A 15,698-nucleotide genomic window follows, 5' to 3' on the forward strand; every position below is an offset into this window, starting at 1 on the left:
TTTCCCTCAACCTATTTTTATACGTATATAAAATATCAGAGTAATACAGTTGTTTCATTATCCATGCATGTACTATCTGATGCGTTTCATCAGTGAAATGTTCATGACCATCCTGCTACGATTCATTGGAGTCCGTAATTGCACTTCATTTTGATAATCGTATAAATGCTGGATGGTTTAGAAATGGCCAGTAGCTACAGACAAAGTGTGTTCCTCTAACTTCCAGAAGTCAGAAACATGATTTTTTTTTTTCTTCAAATTTGTAGTTCTATAATGGTGAAGCTTGCTTCAGTATTATGGGTTCACCTTTTTGGGGACAAATGGTATTTGCATGATGGAGAGCTGATTCCAGAACCGTTTCCGTTAAGTCAAGACGGTGAATATCTTCAGAAGGAGTTTGCCTGAATCATCATTTTATAATTGGTAGAAAATAATATGTTTCTGTTTCACACGTATTTTGGAGCGACTGAGCTGAGAGCAGACTGGTGACATGCAAATGTTTAACTGTTCCCTAAAGATGGAGATGATTTTAATTTGTTTGTAGCCCAGTTATTTACAACTGATTTCAGGCAAAACATGCATTGAACTGTTAATCCGGTTTAAACAACTTGCACACTGTCCACAATGTGTGATCTTTCCAAAGACATCGTAGCATGAAAAAAATGTTTTCCTATATTTTAAACCGGTTTCCTATTAATTTAATGAAAGACAAATGTACAATAGAAGAAATGGCAGCAAAAGAAGTGATGAACCAAAGTGTGAACGGAAGTCCACCTCCACTGAGTTAAAGATGATATTACTTCTGAGATGTTTCTGGAAACCCAGCATTCAGTTTTGAAGATTGTTGATATTTTTGTTTGTTTTTTGGCCGTCCAACATGTCTGAAACGTATATTATCACCTTGTAATTTCCATATTTAAATTGTTAGTATAAATATATATTATATCAGAGTTGCCAAAAGCCAGTATATCCTATGATTTAAGACGTTTATAGTTTGTGAGGGTTTGGAAGTACAATAATACGTTGTTTCTAGTTTAGTTTTTAGCGTATTATTCCCCCCGAGGAGAGTTGACCTCTCTGTCTGTCTCTGTACAGTTCAACAGGCTATACTGCAGTTTGTTTCAGGAAGTAAAAAGGTTTTATTTTTGTTTGTGTAATGACAGCTTTAGCAATATAATAAAAAATATACATTTTGCGTTGGCTCACTGACTTCTTGCCTGTGCCAGTGTGCGTGACCTCTGTGTGGATCAAGAGTATCAAGCATGAGACCACAACACCTCCCTAATATTTTATTTGCCTTTCTCTCGGGCCTGAAACATCTTCAACCGATCGATTTCATCTCCTACATATTCCTGAACGTTAAGATAAATAGTTACATATACAATAGTAACATTTATTTGCCATAAAAATGTACGTTCAAACCTTTTGGACCGCGTCTTTTCATCTGCTTTGACTTGAAAGTGGAGATTGACAGTTAATTTCTAATCTTAAAAGCAGCAGCAGCTAAAAAAAAATCATTGTTTTTTTGTTGTTGTTGCACATTGATCTCTCATGGAGAGACTAAACTAAATCCATTGAGCTGTGTGACTGCTGTGGTGCTGGTGACAGCTTTACACCCACCCAGCCTGTGAACTGGGATAGTGTTTGTGAAATGGTGACATGTACAGGTTCACCAGTAACTGAACAGAAAGATAGCGCAGGTTCAAAAGATAAAGCCAGTAAGGCAAGGCAAGTGTATTGTTCTTGCACATTTCAACAACAAGGCGATTCAAAGTGCTTCACATAAAACCATTAAAAAGAACACAAGATTTAAAGAACATTCATTTTAAAACATTAAAAAACAGTCAAGTCGCAGTTTGCAGTTCAGTTTGAGAAATAAAATGCAGTATTTTGATGCAGAAATGTATTAATATCCTTGAATCTGGTTCAATTAAAGGCAGCAGCAAACAGAAAAGTCTTTGTAACTGGATGATGTGCTTGGTTCCGGCCACCAGAGGGCGCTGATCTCCTGTCAACACCCAACCCTGGTTTATAGCTTCTACTTGGCCGATGCATCACTCCATCCTCACAGGCCTGGAAACACCACAAGTGCGGCCAAAAAAAACACAAATCTACCACAGAGGGAAAGCAACTATTCATGCAGAAGATTATGAGTAAGGAGCGTTTTTTCCTCTTCCTGGCCCGGAGAGCAGGTTTCCTCCCCGACACAAATAACTTCCACATGGTGTCATGTTTTCCTCGGGGTGTGGACGGCAGACTGGATGAATAGTTCGAATGTCCCACGTGCATAATAGCAGAGGTAGAGATGAGCATGCACACACACACACACACACACACGCACACACACACACACACACACACAACCAGTCCCTTTGACGTACGCGTGACATTCAATACCGTGTCACACAACTATGACGTTTTCAGTCTCTGCTGACGTCACCAGAGCGGATACAATTCATTTAAATGCTCATATTCTCGTCCTGGAGTACAGCACTGATACAACTGTTACATATATATCGTCCCCGCGTGCAGCAGCGTCGACGTTACGCCCGGCGGTGCCGTCAGAGTTACGCACGGAGGCAACGCGGCGCAGCTACTGGAACATATTGTCGGGCTGCTGGCCGCTGACGTCCCTCCCTCCCTCCCTCTCTCCCCATCCTCAGCCAGAGGTTAACCAGCCGGGATTCTATACGCTCGCAAATATGTGATCTTTTTTTTTGGGTACACATGCATCGGCCGGTTAGCTGTTCGACCATCTAGAAGATTCCACAGCTGCTCGTACAAGAGGAAAAAAAGAAACGCGCGCGCCGGAGCAGCTTCTGAATATATTTTTTTGTCAAGGTTTTCTCGCGGAGGTTGTGTCGGACGGGACAGCGGAGCATCGACTGAGGTGCGTCCGGTAAGACAAGTTTCAGTTGGGTTTCTCGCACCGCTGTCGCGTCTTTTCCCACTTTTTGTTTTTTCCAAACGGCTTCCGAGGTCGTTGTTTTGTTAAATAATGTGTGATAGTTACTGCGAGGCCCGTTAACCCGAGCTGCCTCCACACTGGGGACGTGTCGGCTGCTATCGAGCGAGTATGGCCACACATATTGTCATAACGCGGCGTGTCGTATACGTGTTCTGCTCAAAGTGTGTAACCGGGCCTGTTGGTGCTGTCCTCCACTCTTTCTCCATCAGGTCCCCGGCGCATTGCCCTACGACCCCCCACCCCGAGCCCAGCGATGCTGCCCTGCCTGCGGAGCGTCCTGCGGCCCGCCCTCTCTCTGAGAGCCGGGACCGGGTTGGCCACAGGCGGACTCAGCCACCACCGAGCGCCCGGCACCGCGCTGCTGGAGCCGCGGCGCAGCCTGGGCACACACCCGCTGAAGGATGGAGTGGAGCCGCTCGACTCGCCGCGGGGAGCCAAGGAGTTCATTTACACCCTCCACCCGACGGAGCGCACCTGTCTGCTGCGGGAACTGCACAGGTTCGAGTCCATCGCCATAGCTCAAGGTGAGTGACGTGCGACATGCAGCATGCGGTGCATTTAGTTTCATATTAAGTGAATACAGCAGGAGAATCAATGGCAGCACTGCTGTCTTTTTTTTTTTAAGCCATTCATGACAAATATATAACGGAGATCATCCTCTTCATCAAAAAAAGGCCTTATTGAAATAATTTAAAACTAATGGATAATGTTTTTTTGTTGCATTTTAGTCATCATCAACTGTTCACATCATAGTTGGAGCTATTGTTAACCACTGGACACTACATGTAATGACACGCTGTGAGTTGTAAGGGTGAAATATCCACCTGTCAGTCACATGCAGTGACAGGATCCAGTATCAGGCTGTAATAACATGGAGTAAACTGTAGTGTAGTTAGGAGTATCATGTTGATAACATCACACCTTTGAATCTCCCCATGGGAAATAGAAGTCTAAAAAAGTTGGACGATTCTGGGTCAAGCCCATGTTGTTCTGAAACATCCCACTGTAGCGCCACAGAGACGGACAGCTAATCCCGTGTGCTGATATGCAGCTGACCCCGACCTCTGACCTCTGACTGAATCTATTGCCACGGATCAATACAGCGCGTACTCGTATTTCCACATCACTCACACAGTGAGTCAGCAGGGAGCAGACGGCCGTGTCACTCAGTACCGAAGCCTCTGGTTGTGGCTTTCAGATGAATTGTACGGACTTTTTTTTTTATTCTTGCAAAGGGTTAGGGTTAGGGTTAGGGTAAAGGGTTAGGGTAAAAAGTAAAGCGTTCGTTGGGTTTCATGACGCATAAGAATGAAAGGATGAGACTAGAGGAGGAGCACGGTGGATGTCCCACAGACGCAGAGGGAAAGAAGTGGGTCGATCACTACAGAGATAGAAGAGGGAGGACAGAGGAAAGACGTGAGTGATGATGAAGATGCACAGCACGAGGATCTCTCTGGTCGCGTGCTGCTCTCAGCGCATGTCATCTCAACTTAAAAATAATTCTCGAAAATGTGTCTAATGTACTTTACGTTCCATGCCTGCCAAATTGTTGGATATTAGTTGTGAATGTGGAATACAACTGAAAGAATAAATAATGATGTAATCATATATCATGGAAACGTGATCAATGCTCCTTTTGACTTTGTCAGTGAAAATATTCATATTGATATCAGAGCTCTAGAATTGTGGATAAAAGAAAAAGCACTGTTGCTTTATTCCTGTAGGATTTCTGAGGAGAAAGGGAAGTTTTGTTTACCATAGTCCGAATCGTGTGGGACGCCCTGCAGGGTAGCCTCACACATCTCTGGCATCAGAGGTTTATAAATCAGAATAAATAATCCCTGGAGTCTCAATTCCACTGCATCAACAATTTTTCTTATTTTATGAATCCTCTTCTTCCTGTTACTTGACTAAACTACCGGACTCTCTGTACACTGTATACCAGACTTGCATCAGTTGCTATGCATATGTCATGTCTGTACTGTTTCTCCTCAGTATGTGAGAATAAGGTTACAGTTAATAATGTTCAAAGTGGTGATTACAGCGATGGCAGTGAGGACAATAGCAATGCTCTCTTTAGTGATAATTACTGACCGATCAAATCTGACCCTGTTCGATTCCAACGAGATTGTTTCCCTCATTGCGCAGAGGAAATTAACGTGTCGAGGAGAAATTAAATCCAGAAAGTCACCCCTTCCTCATTCCCACTGTGTGTCCAGACTCTGGGGAAATTGTAGCCAATCCTCATTACGAGGCGTTTCAATGAGATTCTCCATGCTCGCAGCTCCATATAGTACATTATTATTATGTTCCGGTCGGGTGCGGATGATTGCATCCTGTCCACATGCTGTGCAATATCAACACAGAAATATCTGAGAAATATTTTTATTTTAAAGCAGACCGTGTGGTGTGAAAATGGAGCGGTGTCATGACCTTTTTAGCTAGATTTAGAGCTTCCATGAAATGCACCAGAGGCCTTTACACCAAGTGAGGTTTTAGTATCAACCCCAACCAGATAGATTGACACACAACTTCATATTACTATAAATTCTCAACCACAGATGAGAGAACAGTGTGTGTCAGGTGAGGTGACTATAGAAGACAGCTCCTTTCCTCAGTTCTCACCTATGGGGCCTGCTTGGCTGGAGCTCGCTGACATCCTCACCTTCACGCTATAAAAACCCTCTGGGGTTGTCTTACCTGCTGTATGTGCCGGGCAGCAGACCAGCTGAATCAGGGATTGCTGCACCGGTCGACTCACTGGGAGATTGATTTTGTTAGACAAGGCTCATCAACATCCATCATCATTCTGCCCAGAGGCTGCAGGACACCAGAAGCAAAGCCCTTATTTTCCTCATGTTTATACATGCAGGTTCGCTGAATGGTGTGGAAAGTGGAGCTTGAATCTCCCCTGACATATTTTTTGTTCTGGCAGTCCTCGGGCTAGTTGCTTACTTTGTCTGCTTGGTGCTGGGCGGGTAGCATACAGTCTGTGTACAGCCGACTGCTGCAGATGTAAACTCGTTGATTACCAAGAACAATAAAGTTGTCAGCTGTAAAAATCAAAACACTGAGTTGAAAGATGCTAAAACACTCTGCGCAGCTGAGAACTGCAGTGTCGGTAGAGCATGGAAGTTGTGAAATGGGTCATTTGTCATTACGTGTGAATCATTGTGCAGAGAGTGTGCTTTAAAAAGCCGATTAGACCAATCAGAGGAGTAATGAGGGAGCCTTGCCAAAGCCATCATCAGTGTAATGTAATGCAAACTGAAAGCTCTTTGTCCTCTCCAGTCTACATTTCCAGTACATTTATATAGTTTCAAACGTGTTGTACTCTATTCTCCAGGAAAACGCCCGCAGTATTCTCCTTACTGGAGGGGATTTAGGTTTCATTTAAAAGGCTTGAAGACCTCTTGTACAAGTAGACATGGCCAATTCTAAGAGAAATGGGAGGAGAGAAGGCAAAATATGAAGAAAGAAAGTAAGTCAGAGGGGAGGTGGGATGAAAGCTATGAAGATATGTAGAGGACAAACAGACGACAAGAGAAAGGATGGAGAGGAGAGAAGTGAAAATGGTGGAGGGAAAACTAATAACCCTGATTGGTGCAAAGTTACTCAGACGTATTTAATGAGTATATTGACACCAATCTTTGTCGGACAATTTTTTGGTTTGACGTGATACAAAAATGAACTTTTGATATCAACATACTTCGGGCCTTTACATGGTGCAGAAAGATATATGTTTGGAATAACTAACCAACTAATGCGGGGACTGGGATATTCATATCAAACAAAGAACATATTAATTATTCAGGTGACATTACATAAGGCTCTCGTGATTCTCATTGTGAGTGTATAAACAATGAATAAAGGAAATAAAAGGACCTCACTGTAACTATGATGATGAGGATCTTATCTCCAGATTACTTCAGTAAACCCCTCAAATTTATCCTTTTCACCGAAAAGTATTTATTTACTGAACATACTAACCTTGTTATTTTCAACCCAAGGTTGCATGTTTGAAATCAAGCATGATAACTCCAGAAAAAAGACTATGTGTTTGAATATTAGTTTAATTATTAGTTTGAATGATACGAGTTCCTGAAGGACAAACTTCATCACTTAACCTATACATTTTCTTCATTATAACACATTTGAAGGCATAATTAATATGATATTTGACACTGTATAGTTCATAAACTCTGCAGAAGAGAAATAATCGGACCAGGAGTAAATGCTCATCTCTATCGATGTTTTTGTGGAAATAGGAAAACCTATTTCTCCCAGACCTCTCACACCAGGAGCATAGAGTAGGCTATTATTGCATATTAAAGTACCATGTTCAATTTGCAAAAATACAAGAGTCCTTTTCCATCCTGAAAGAGAAACTAAGCAAAGATTTGGAGGAGAAGGAAAAGGTGAGATGGAGATGCAGCAGATGAATGAATGAATAAATGAATGAATGAGTGAGAAACCAGAGGTCCTTCTGTTCCATCTGGCCCTCTGTGATGATCAGCTGCTGAGTGATTCAGTGACATCCACTACACCAACATGGCTGGCCTTCTGTCCTGCTGGTGGAAACGAAAATGTGAGAGGAGACGAGATGAAAGCAATTTCCCTGCATGGCTCAGAGCATGGAGAAGTACTGAAGGGGGGGATGTTGATTGGAGAAACAAAATAGGAGAAAAAGGATGTCTGCTCGCTCTTTATTCTTTCACCTCAGTAGCCCTTGAGGCTGCAGTGCAATATCTCAGTGGCAGGAAGAAACCTCCTCTTCATTTATTTTTCTGTAACCAACTCGTCTTACATTTGTCTTGAAGCTTACAATTCTTCTTCTTGAACCAGATTCAGCACGTATAATGAAACCAGGATCAAAGCTTGTCATGCTCTTTCTTCAGGTTTGTCTATTTTGAAGGGAGGCCTCATATTTTCTCTGCTAAAAGCTCATTGCTGTCACGGTTCCTGATATTATATTCCTCCTTTTTTGTTGGGGAAACCATCTCCCAGCCTTTCAGATTGTAGCCTTCTTACCTGGACTAAAGGACAAAAGGAGAGCACCGTTGTATTCCTCCATTCTGCCTCTGCCAATGCAGTCTTACAGGAAGTGACTCTCTTCAGTCTGGTATCAGAAATGCATCAGCGTTGTTGAACATTTCCAAAGTTATGATGCTGCCAACAGTGAGTGTCACTGACAGTTGTCATTTCTATTGTGGACACTGTTGCCGGGACATTCATCTGGTAATTTGTGTCCAGAAAACCCTGTGCACATCCGATAGACTGTAATAACACGCTGTGTGTATTTATTGAGTGTAGTTTGCTGCCAACAACAGAGCTGCAGCCATTAATAATTAATCAGTCTCAGTGTGCCAAGGAGATTTCAGACTGAGTGGCTCTTCTTTGGAAACATACCTAAACTGCAGTGGGTGCTAAACCCCAAAACCCAAAAGTGATACCTGCTGATGCTGGAAAACAAATAGGCAGAGCGATGTTGATAATCAGGAATGAGTTTTTTCCTACTTTTGTTCTGAACACACGTGGGACCCAGGACACAGAGAGGGTGGCGATGGAAAGAAGATTGTTTTTATTGTTTTTATATCCAGGGTTTGGATGAAAGCCTGACGACTGGGAACAGGAGTCTAGTGTCAGGAGAAACATGGAAGTTACACAAAACACGATGAAGCGGAATCACTGGGAAAAGCTACCGAGTTGGCCTTGAAGTGTCGCTACCGCTAAGGCTGAAACGACAATCTGGCGAGGAGGGGTTGAGTAGCTGGCTAGATAATATTCTGAGACGTGCTGATTGTAGACAGGTGTGCATGATCAGGACAGACCCAACGGAAACGGCATTTGTCAAATACGTCGTCGCTGCAGAACTCTAGAGTCTAGACACAACCGAGGGCTGAGACTTAAACAAAATGCCTGCAGCTAGCTAAACACATGACGTTCTAGCACGTCAGAAGGTTATGTTAGCACCACCAGAGGTGCAGAGGAAGTCTTAAAAAAAGTATGGGACGAGTAAGTTGTTAGCAAGCTAATGCTATGAGTTAGCGAGCTACTGTAGTTAGCTAAAGCACTTGCAAACGTGATACCGCGTAGCTTTTCTAAATTATCAACACAAATTGCATACTGTCAAAAGGCTTTAGCTTAATTTACAGAAGTAGAGTTAGTCTGAAACTGCCTTTTGGACAAAATGCTTGCTGCACACGTACATTTAGCCCAATCTTAGATCCCCAAGTTTCCCCATTCGTCCTGCTGATGCCTCACTCTTGTCTTCCTCAAGGCTCTGTTTTTTCTTTTCTTAAGTTTGGCTGCTTATAAAAACTTAGTTGTGGATTCTTTACCCTGTTAGTGACATGGAGGCACCTTCACACATTGTAAAGTCATCGGCTAGTGATGGAAGTGTTTTCCTCTCCAGAGCGGGCACAACGTAATTGCATCTCCTTCCAGTTGTCAATTTGGCACCAGTTAAAATTGTATGATGGAAGATAATAAAGCTATAGAAGGAAACGGCAGCATATGGCTCTCCTTTCTCGTGAAACCTAGACAGATGGATCAAGACATGATTCAAATTACTCGCGCACCACAGAAGCCCAGGTAATATTATTATGCACAGCAGGGATGTGTTTGATATTCAAGGTAGTGTTTGTTTTCGTGATCCTGTGCATTGAATCATGAGGTCATGATCTTGAGAGCGCAAAAGACAGGGATGGGTCACTTTCTGCATTTTTCACGGGACAATATGACCTGTGTCACGCTCTCATTCCGTCTCTCCCTTTCACACTTGTGTGAGATGTACCACATCACAGGACACATCATACCTCCCACTTTTCTCCTTGGTTTGTGCCCGGGCCCCACAGAGGCTTCTTTCTGTAAGTGACCTTGCTACGCAGGCTGCTGATTTCACTGCAGTCTCACAAGACGAAAGTCAGCACTTTATAGTAGATAATATTAAGGTTTATATTTTCAAGCCCTGCATTTACTGCTTTGTAGGAAGATACTAATTGGCTTACCTCGCTGCTTCCTTGACTGGACGGCCTCAAAGATATTAAAGTTGTATAGAAGGGATTCATAAGAGTGGATGTTTTTTCTTGTTAGTGTGTTAGCAAACACATTCTTATTTACACATCCAGCAGTTACTGAGACCAATATTCACTCCCATCACCGCTCTGGTTTGCTCTCCACTATTTGTAAAAATGAAAATCCCAAGCTTGCCACTAACCTTGTATGTTTGCATGCTTTGAGTTTGCTTTGGTTAACTCCATATAACAGTATAGGTATATTCCAACTGAGCTAATGAATCCTAGTTTGTGCTGTTCCAGTAAGCACAATACAACATGTACGCTCACTAGCAGTATATTGTAGACAATGCAGAGGCACATGGCTGAAACCACATGGAAATATTACGGATTTGTTCTGCACAACAATTGCAAATGTTATGCACGAGCAGAAAGATGCATCTTCGTCTTGTACAACTGGCCCTCAATGAGCAGCTTTCTCAAATAGTTTGAGAGTCCATACAGTTTGTGTCCATGTCACACTGTTTAAGTAATGTCCCCTGCACTTGCTGATATGAAGAGTAACATGCAGCATGCCGGTCCGGCCCAATGGTTCATAGTAATGTGAAGTTGGCCCACACTAAACAGAAGCAATAGAAGAGAGCCAGGAAGATGTCTGTACACACCTACGCAGCGGTTCTCATTAGCAAGAACAAGGGAAAACACCTGTGCATGTGTTCCTGCGTGTACCATTGGTGAGTAGGGGGTGCTAATTCTAGCAACCTGATCAACAATTATTAAACATCTACGAGGCCAGGTGTATGCAATTAACTGCAATTAGCTTGCATGCATGATAGAACACCAGCTCGACTTCTGTTGCCAGCGTTGAGAAGCGTTACTGTGAGCCAGAGGGCTGCTGCAGGAGTTGTGTCCACTAGCAACTAAACTGTGGTGAGCATTCACTGTAATACAGGTGCAATCTGTTCTGTATGTAAAACGCATGGTCTCCCAGGACCTACATCTCTTTGTGGGTAACCAGAAACCGCAGGGGGAAGTCTTTGTAAACTGCCTTTAGTGTGAGCTATTTTTGGCAGCCCATTGCTCAATTAAAAATGTTTCTCTTGTCGTTGCCGCGTGCTCTGCTTTTACTGGTTGGGTGCTCACTTTAAGATGGAGAGGAAATAAGGCTATTTTATTTATTTACTTCGGTCGCTTGTGGTTTGCTAATTGTCAGGGGGATATTTTCAAGAATTTGTGGTTGTTTTTTTGTGTTGTGTTTCACAGCTGCCTTTAATTGGCACTGGGGGAATAGTGTGTGTGTGTGTGTGTGTGTGTGTATATATATTTGTCTACCTGCCATATAGACTTCACTGAACTCTCAAGGGGGGAAAGTATTCAGGCTTCAGTTTGTGTTGTTTCACACCCCAATGCTTTGTATTTTCCTCTCACTTGTGCAGTGTATACTTAATTATGCATTCACTGGGAGCTTACTTCTTATTTTCCCCTCAGCCGACAAAGTATTTTAAAATGTGAGAGCTGTAGTATGTAAGCGGCTGTTAAAGGTCAGCAGACAAACATAAATTAATAGGCTTTCCTTAAAAGTGTTTATATGCAAATCACAAGCTTCAGGTGGACTCCATTACGAGAGAGATCTAAGACGGTTGGATGTAGGAACATGTCAAAGATTGCTAATTCAACTTTCTGCTCGTTATTTCTAAAACCGAATCACCCATTTTAGCACACATTAATTTCAAAACTTGAAAAAAGTGCTGCCACAAAGCAAATGGCAGCAGTTGTTCTCATTCCCCCCCGACACAATTTTCCCCATTTCAATACTAATGACTGTCCCTGACATCTTGACCTATATCCTGTGTGCTGTGAAATTTGCTTCTTCCTATCTCATAAATCATAGAATAGCAAGGGGCCGTGCGATTGAAGAATATCTATAGCCTTCTGTCGTTCCTGTTCAGATAATCTGAATGCTTAGCCTCACACAGCATGCCCCTTCACACAACAGCCCCTGATTGTGAGCATCTCCCCTCTGTGAGAGGAGTGTAACTCAAAAATCAATAAATTCCTGAGGGGGAAAACAATGCTGTTTCTTCTTGTCTATTTGCTCGACAAAGCCCAAGGCACACACACACTAACAGAGGCAATTACACACACTCCGAATCAGGATCAGAATCAGAAACCGTTTATTTGCCAGGAATGTTTACACAAACAAGGAATTTTTCTAGGCGAGATGAGACAAACAACAACAGTGCAGTGATATTAAATCAAGTATAAAATAAAGTGCTCAGACAAACATACAACGTTAATGTAAGTGTATGTTAAAGTGACGTGTGTTTAAGTTAAAGTGGCATGAGGGTTTAAATATGAAGTGTGCAGGGGAGTGACCGGTAAGAAGAAAGAAAAGAAAGAATAATAGTCTGAAAAACACACACACATTGTACTGCAGCACAGTGATAATAAAAAAGCCCCTTTAATGTTTTGGTTTCTACGACTGTAACACCAACACCTGAATTTGCAGAAAATCGCTTTGCCTCTATATATCACTGACTGAATGGACCGACAGACATTTATTCATCATAACAGTTTTTGCTGAGCGAGAACTTGTCTTTGCAGTTCCTTTACAGACTTGTCTCCGATTTCCAAAACTCTGCTCGCACTTCAATGTCATGGTTTCCCGCCACCAAGAGACAAAGTGTGGAATGAGCCGTTTGTCACGGCAAAACAAAGACAGGAAAAAGGGACTTTTACCTCGCCTTAAAGCGAACGCAGCGTTTGCTTCCTCAAAACAGACGTTTCTGAGCAGCAAGTCGCTGAGGAGGCAATTAAAAAACCACAAAGTGAAACTAAGAGTCTTGCAGTAAAGCCCAACCAACCACCACACACATCTATAAGTGTTTGGAGATGGATGTGAGCACCTCAGTGTGAGCCTTTTGCAGTGAATGCCATCTGGCTGGCTGAATGGGAAATGTGGATAATTTCATTTAAAATATAGATTTGTATTTATAAATATTTACATTCAAGGAATTTGCATTCAAAATAGACCCAAGCAGCGGACGTAGAACCCGCAGTTCTGGCAACACGGGTGATTCTGCAGTAGTATACGAAGAGAAGAATGCCACACGGCTGCTTTGGTAGTTAATCATGCTCGTGGCGAGGCACTTATCACAGCCCATTAAATGTTTTCACCACTCCTGTCTGCTGGAATGTAATTCTCTGGAGACGGCAGCTCTGGGGGAATAAGAGGACCGTGCAATCAATACTTTATACCAGAGTTCTTTTGGGACATAGACGGCCATGTCAGCCATCGCGGTTCCAATAAATAGCTGGAAGAAGCCCAGTGGACTGGGAGAAAATAATCTTCAGGGGTTCTGTATCTCGTTAATGGGAATTTTCATGCGACTCGTGATGAGTCGGCGACTCGGGTGCGTTTTCATTTGACCTCGTTCTTTTTAAGGGATTGAAAATGTAGCGGGAACAGGCTTCTGATCTGAGTGCATTATTTCTATCATGTCAAGATGGGACAGATTAGAACAATGTATCAGGATCACTGGCCTGTATTGTTCAACAGAATCAATATGCACAGTATCAATATACACAGTATCAATATACACAGTATCAATATACACAGCACACCAGACGAGAAGAAAAGAGACAAGATTAGAGAGTAAAATGATTTCTGTCTGAACATTTTAAAGTCATGATGAATTATAAATGTTTGTCTTAGGTAGCTGCTACAGTTTAAAAAGTACACTTTTTTTTGGCCAAATTCCCTGTATGAAGAGTTGGCTCATGAAACAGCTGAGAACAATTCAGCATCATGTTTCAGTGTGATAAGTTAATGCAGCAGGACTCCGACATCGTCGGCTCACAGATAAGCACGGGAGGATCGTTGAAAGCCTTTAATTAAATCCTGGAACAACCTGCGGATGAGTAATAAATGGAAATAAATGTGTTCTGGTAATGAACTGCCAAAGCCATCCATCTTCTGTGGGTAAATCTTCGTCTGTGGCAGTTAGTTTGTGCTTCAGTTGCTGTGAGGATTTCCACAAACCTGTGAAATAAGACGTTGCTGCAGAGGCTGGTGGCGATGTGTAAGCACTGATGGGGAGCATAAGTGTGAGTGCATCTTTGTGAATGTGTCAGCAGTGTTCTTACTCTCTTGCTGATGAAATGTCCGTCAGCAATATGAGACGAGGGTTGAACTGAAGACTGGTGTGGAGCTTGTAATGGGACACCGAGTCCTGAAAGGAAAGGAGGAGGAGGAGGAGATGAAAAGGGGCGGGGACAGCAGAGGGGATGGAGGCGGATGTTGTTGTTTTGCATTATTTTCTCCAGTTTACCTGTTAGGTGATAGCAATGTTAACATGTATTTAAAGTTCCTGTGTGGAGGGTTTAATTGGAGGCCCGGGGACCAGAACCAGGACTGAGTGGGGCAGACCGTCAGACCCCTTCTGCAGTAATAAAAGGTTTATTACCACTACCACCTTCATCTTCAGGGACCACACATTCAACACAAAATGAAGGTTCCTTGTAGTGTTTTATTAAGGTAGAAAAAAAACTAGTTGGTCTTTTCCCAGAGTCAGTACTTGGAAAGCATATTTGGCATTTGCACTGGCAGCAACTCAGTGGGATTTCTGTATGTGTTTCTGGGTGTTGGAGCTCCAGCCTGGTCTGCTTTGTAGTGGTGCAGTAACGCCTGCAAGTGATGGAACAGACTTAATTATGTGGACTAAAATGTCCACTGACCTCAGTGAAACAAATCCAATTTCACAGAACCTGCAAAGGAAATGAGCTTTTCTGTCTTGAGCCTTAAAAGCAAAGTAATTACAGCTTGCTTTACAGCAGGTCTTTGTGTTACGTCCCAGTGACACTGACTGTGGTGTTAACGTGGCACATCCTTATTCTATTATACAACCTCTCGACAACAGATGGATGTTACAGATCTTTAACTGCACGGTTTTCCTTTAACTTGAGTGTCAAAATGTGGAATAAATGTGTTCAGATCTTAGTAGTCGTTTTATTCTCATCCAGCAGATGATGTCAGCACTTTAAATCTGAAGGCAGGAAATAAAGGTCTCTCACACATTTTACTTCTTTCGCCCGTTTTCTGTGTCTGTTCAGTCACACCACACACACACACACACACACACACACACACACACACACACACACACACACAGCTCTATTATCATCAGTGTGGCAGCAGAAGCTAAAATGTCCTCCTCTCTCTCCCCTCGTCCTATTTATTTCCCTCTGTGTCTGAAAGGTACAGATTTCGCCATTTAAGAACTGTCTGACATTTATCCCGATCTGCAATAAAAAAAAATTCTTCTTCTCTTCTTTTTTAGGGACGCTGGAAGTTGCACCACCTACTTCAGCAGAGTTAAGATATGGTAAGCAGTAGTTTTTTTTACCCATCCTGCTAGGTGTTTTCCAATGGCTCTTTGTGTGTTTCTCTGTGTATTTCACTAATTGTGTTCATGTAGAGGGCTGATTGAAAGAGTGTGTAGCGCATGCAGAGGATTTGAGTATAATGCCTCGGTCCTTTATCTCACCCCGCAGTTTGATCGTGAGGATTTTTTATGAGGTTATAGGTGATTTTCAGCTAATGCTTTAGGCCCCCACGATAGGCTGTAACTCGTCTCACCCCTTATGAAATGAGTACGTATAACGTCTATACAATCTCACTGCCTAGTTTGAACATGCACGGTTTTCACCCAGGG

The 15,698-nt window shown here is 42.7% G+C and overlaps 1 protein-coding gene across 1 annotated transcript in view; it reads left to right on the plus strand.

Moving 5' to 3' along the window:
* Nucleotides 1-2,848: 2,848 nt before the first annotated feature.
* The window catches only part of LOC306744958 (transmembrane protein 65-like), a gene marked incomplete at its 3' end in the record, with an annotated part of 29,602 nt that continues 16,752 nt past the window's right edge, over nt 2,849-15,698 (plus strand). The window contains exons 1-3 of the mRNA XM_079227668.1: nt 2,849-2,899; nt 3,178-3,492; nt 15,324-15,368. Of these exons, the coding sequence (XP_079083794.1) occupies nt 3,222-3,492; nt 15,324-15,368 (316 nt within the window). The 5' untranslated portion in view covers nt 2,849-2,899; nt 3,178-3,221. The remainder of the gene's footprint in view (nt 2,900-3,177; nt 3,493-15,323; nt 15,369-15,698) is intronic.

The sequence above is a fragment of the Taurulus bubalis genome, assembly GCF_910589615.1.
Source record: "Taurulus bubalis genome assembly, chromosome: 12".
NCBI classification, from domain to species: domain Eukaryota; kingdom Metazoa; phylum Chordata; class Actinopteri; order Perciformes; family Cottidae; genus Taurulus; species Taurulus bubalis.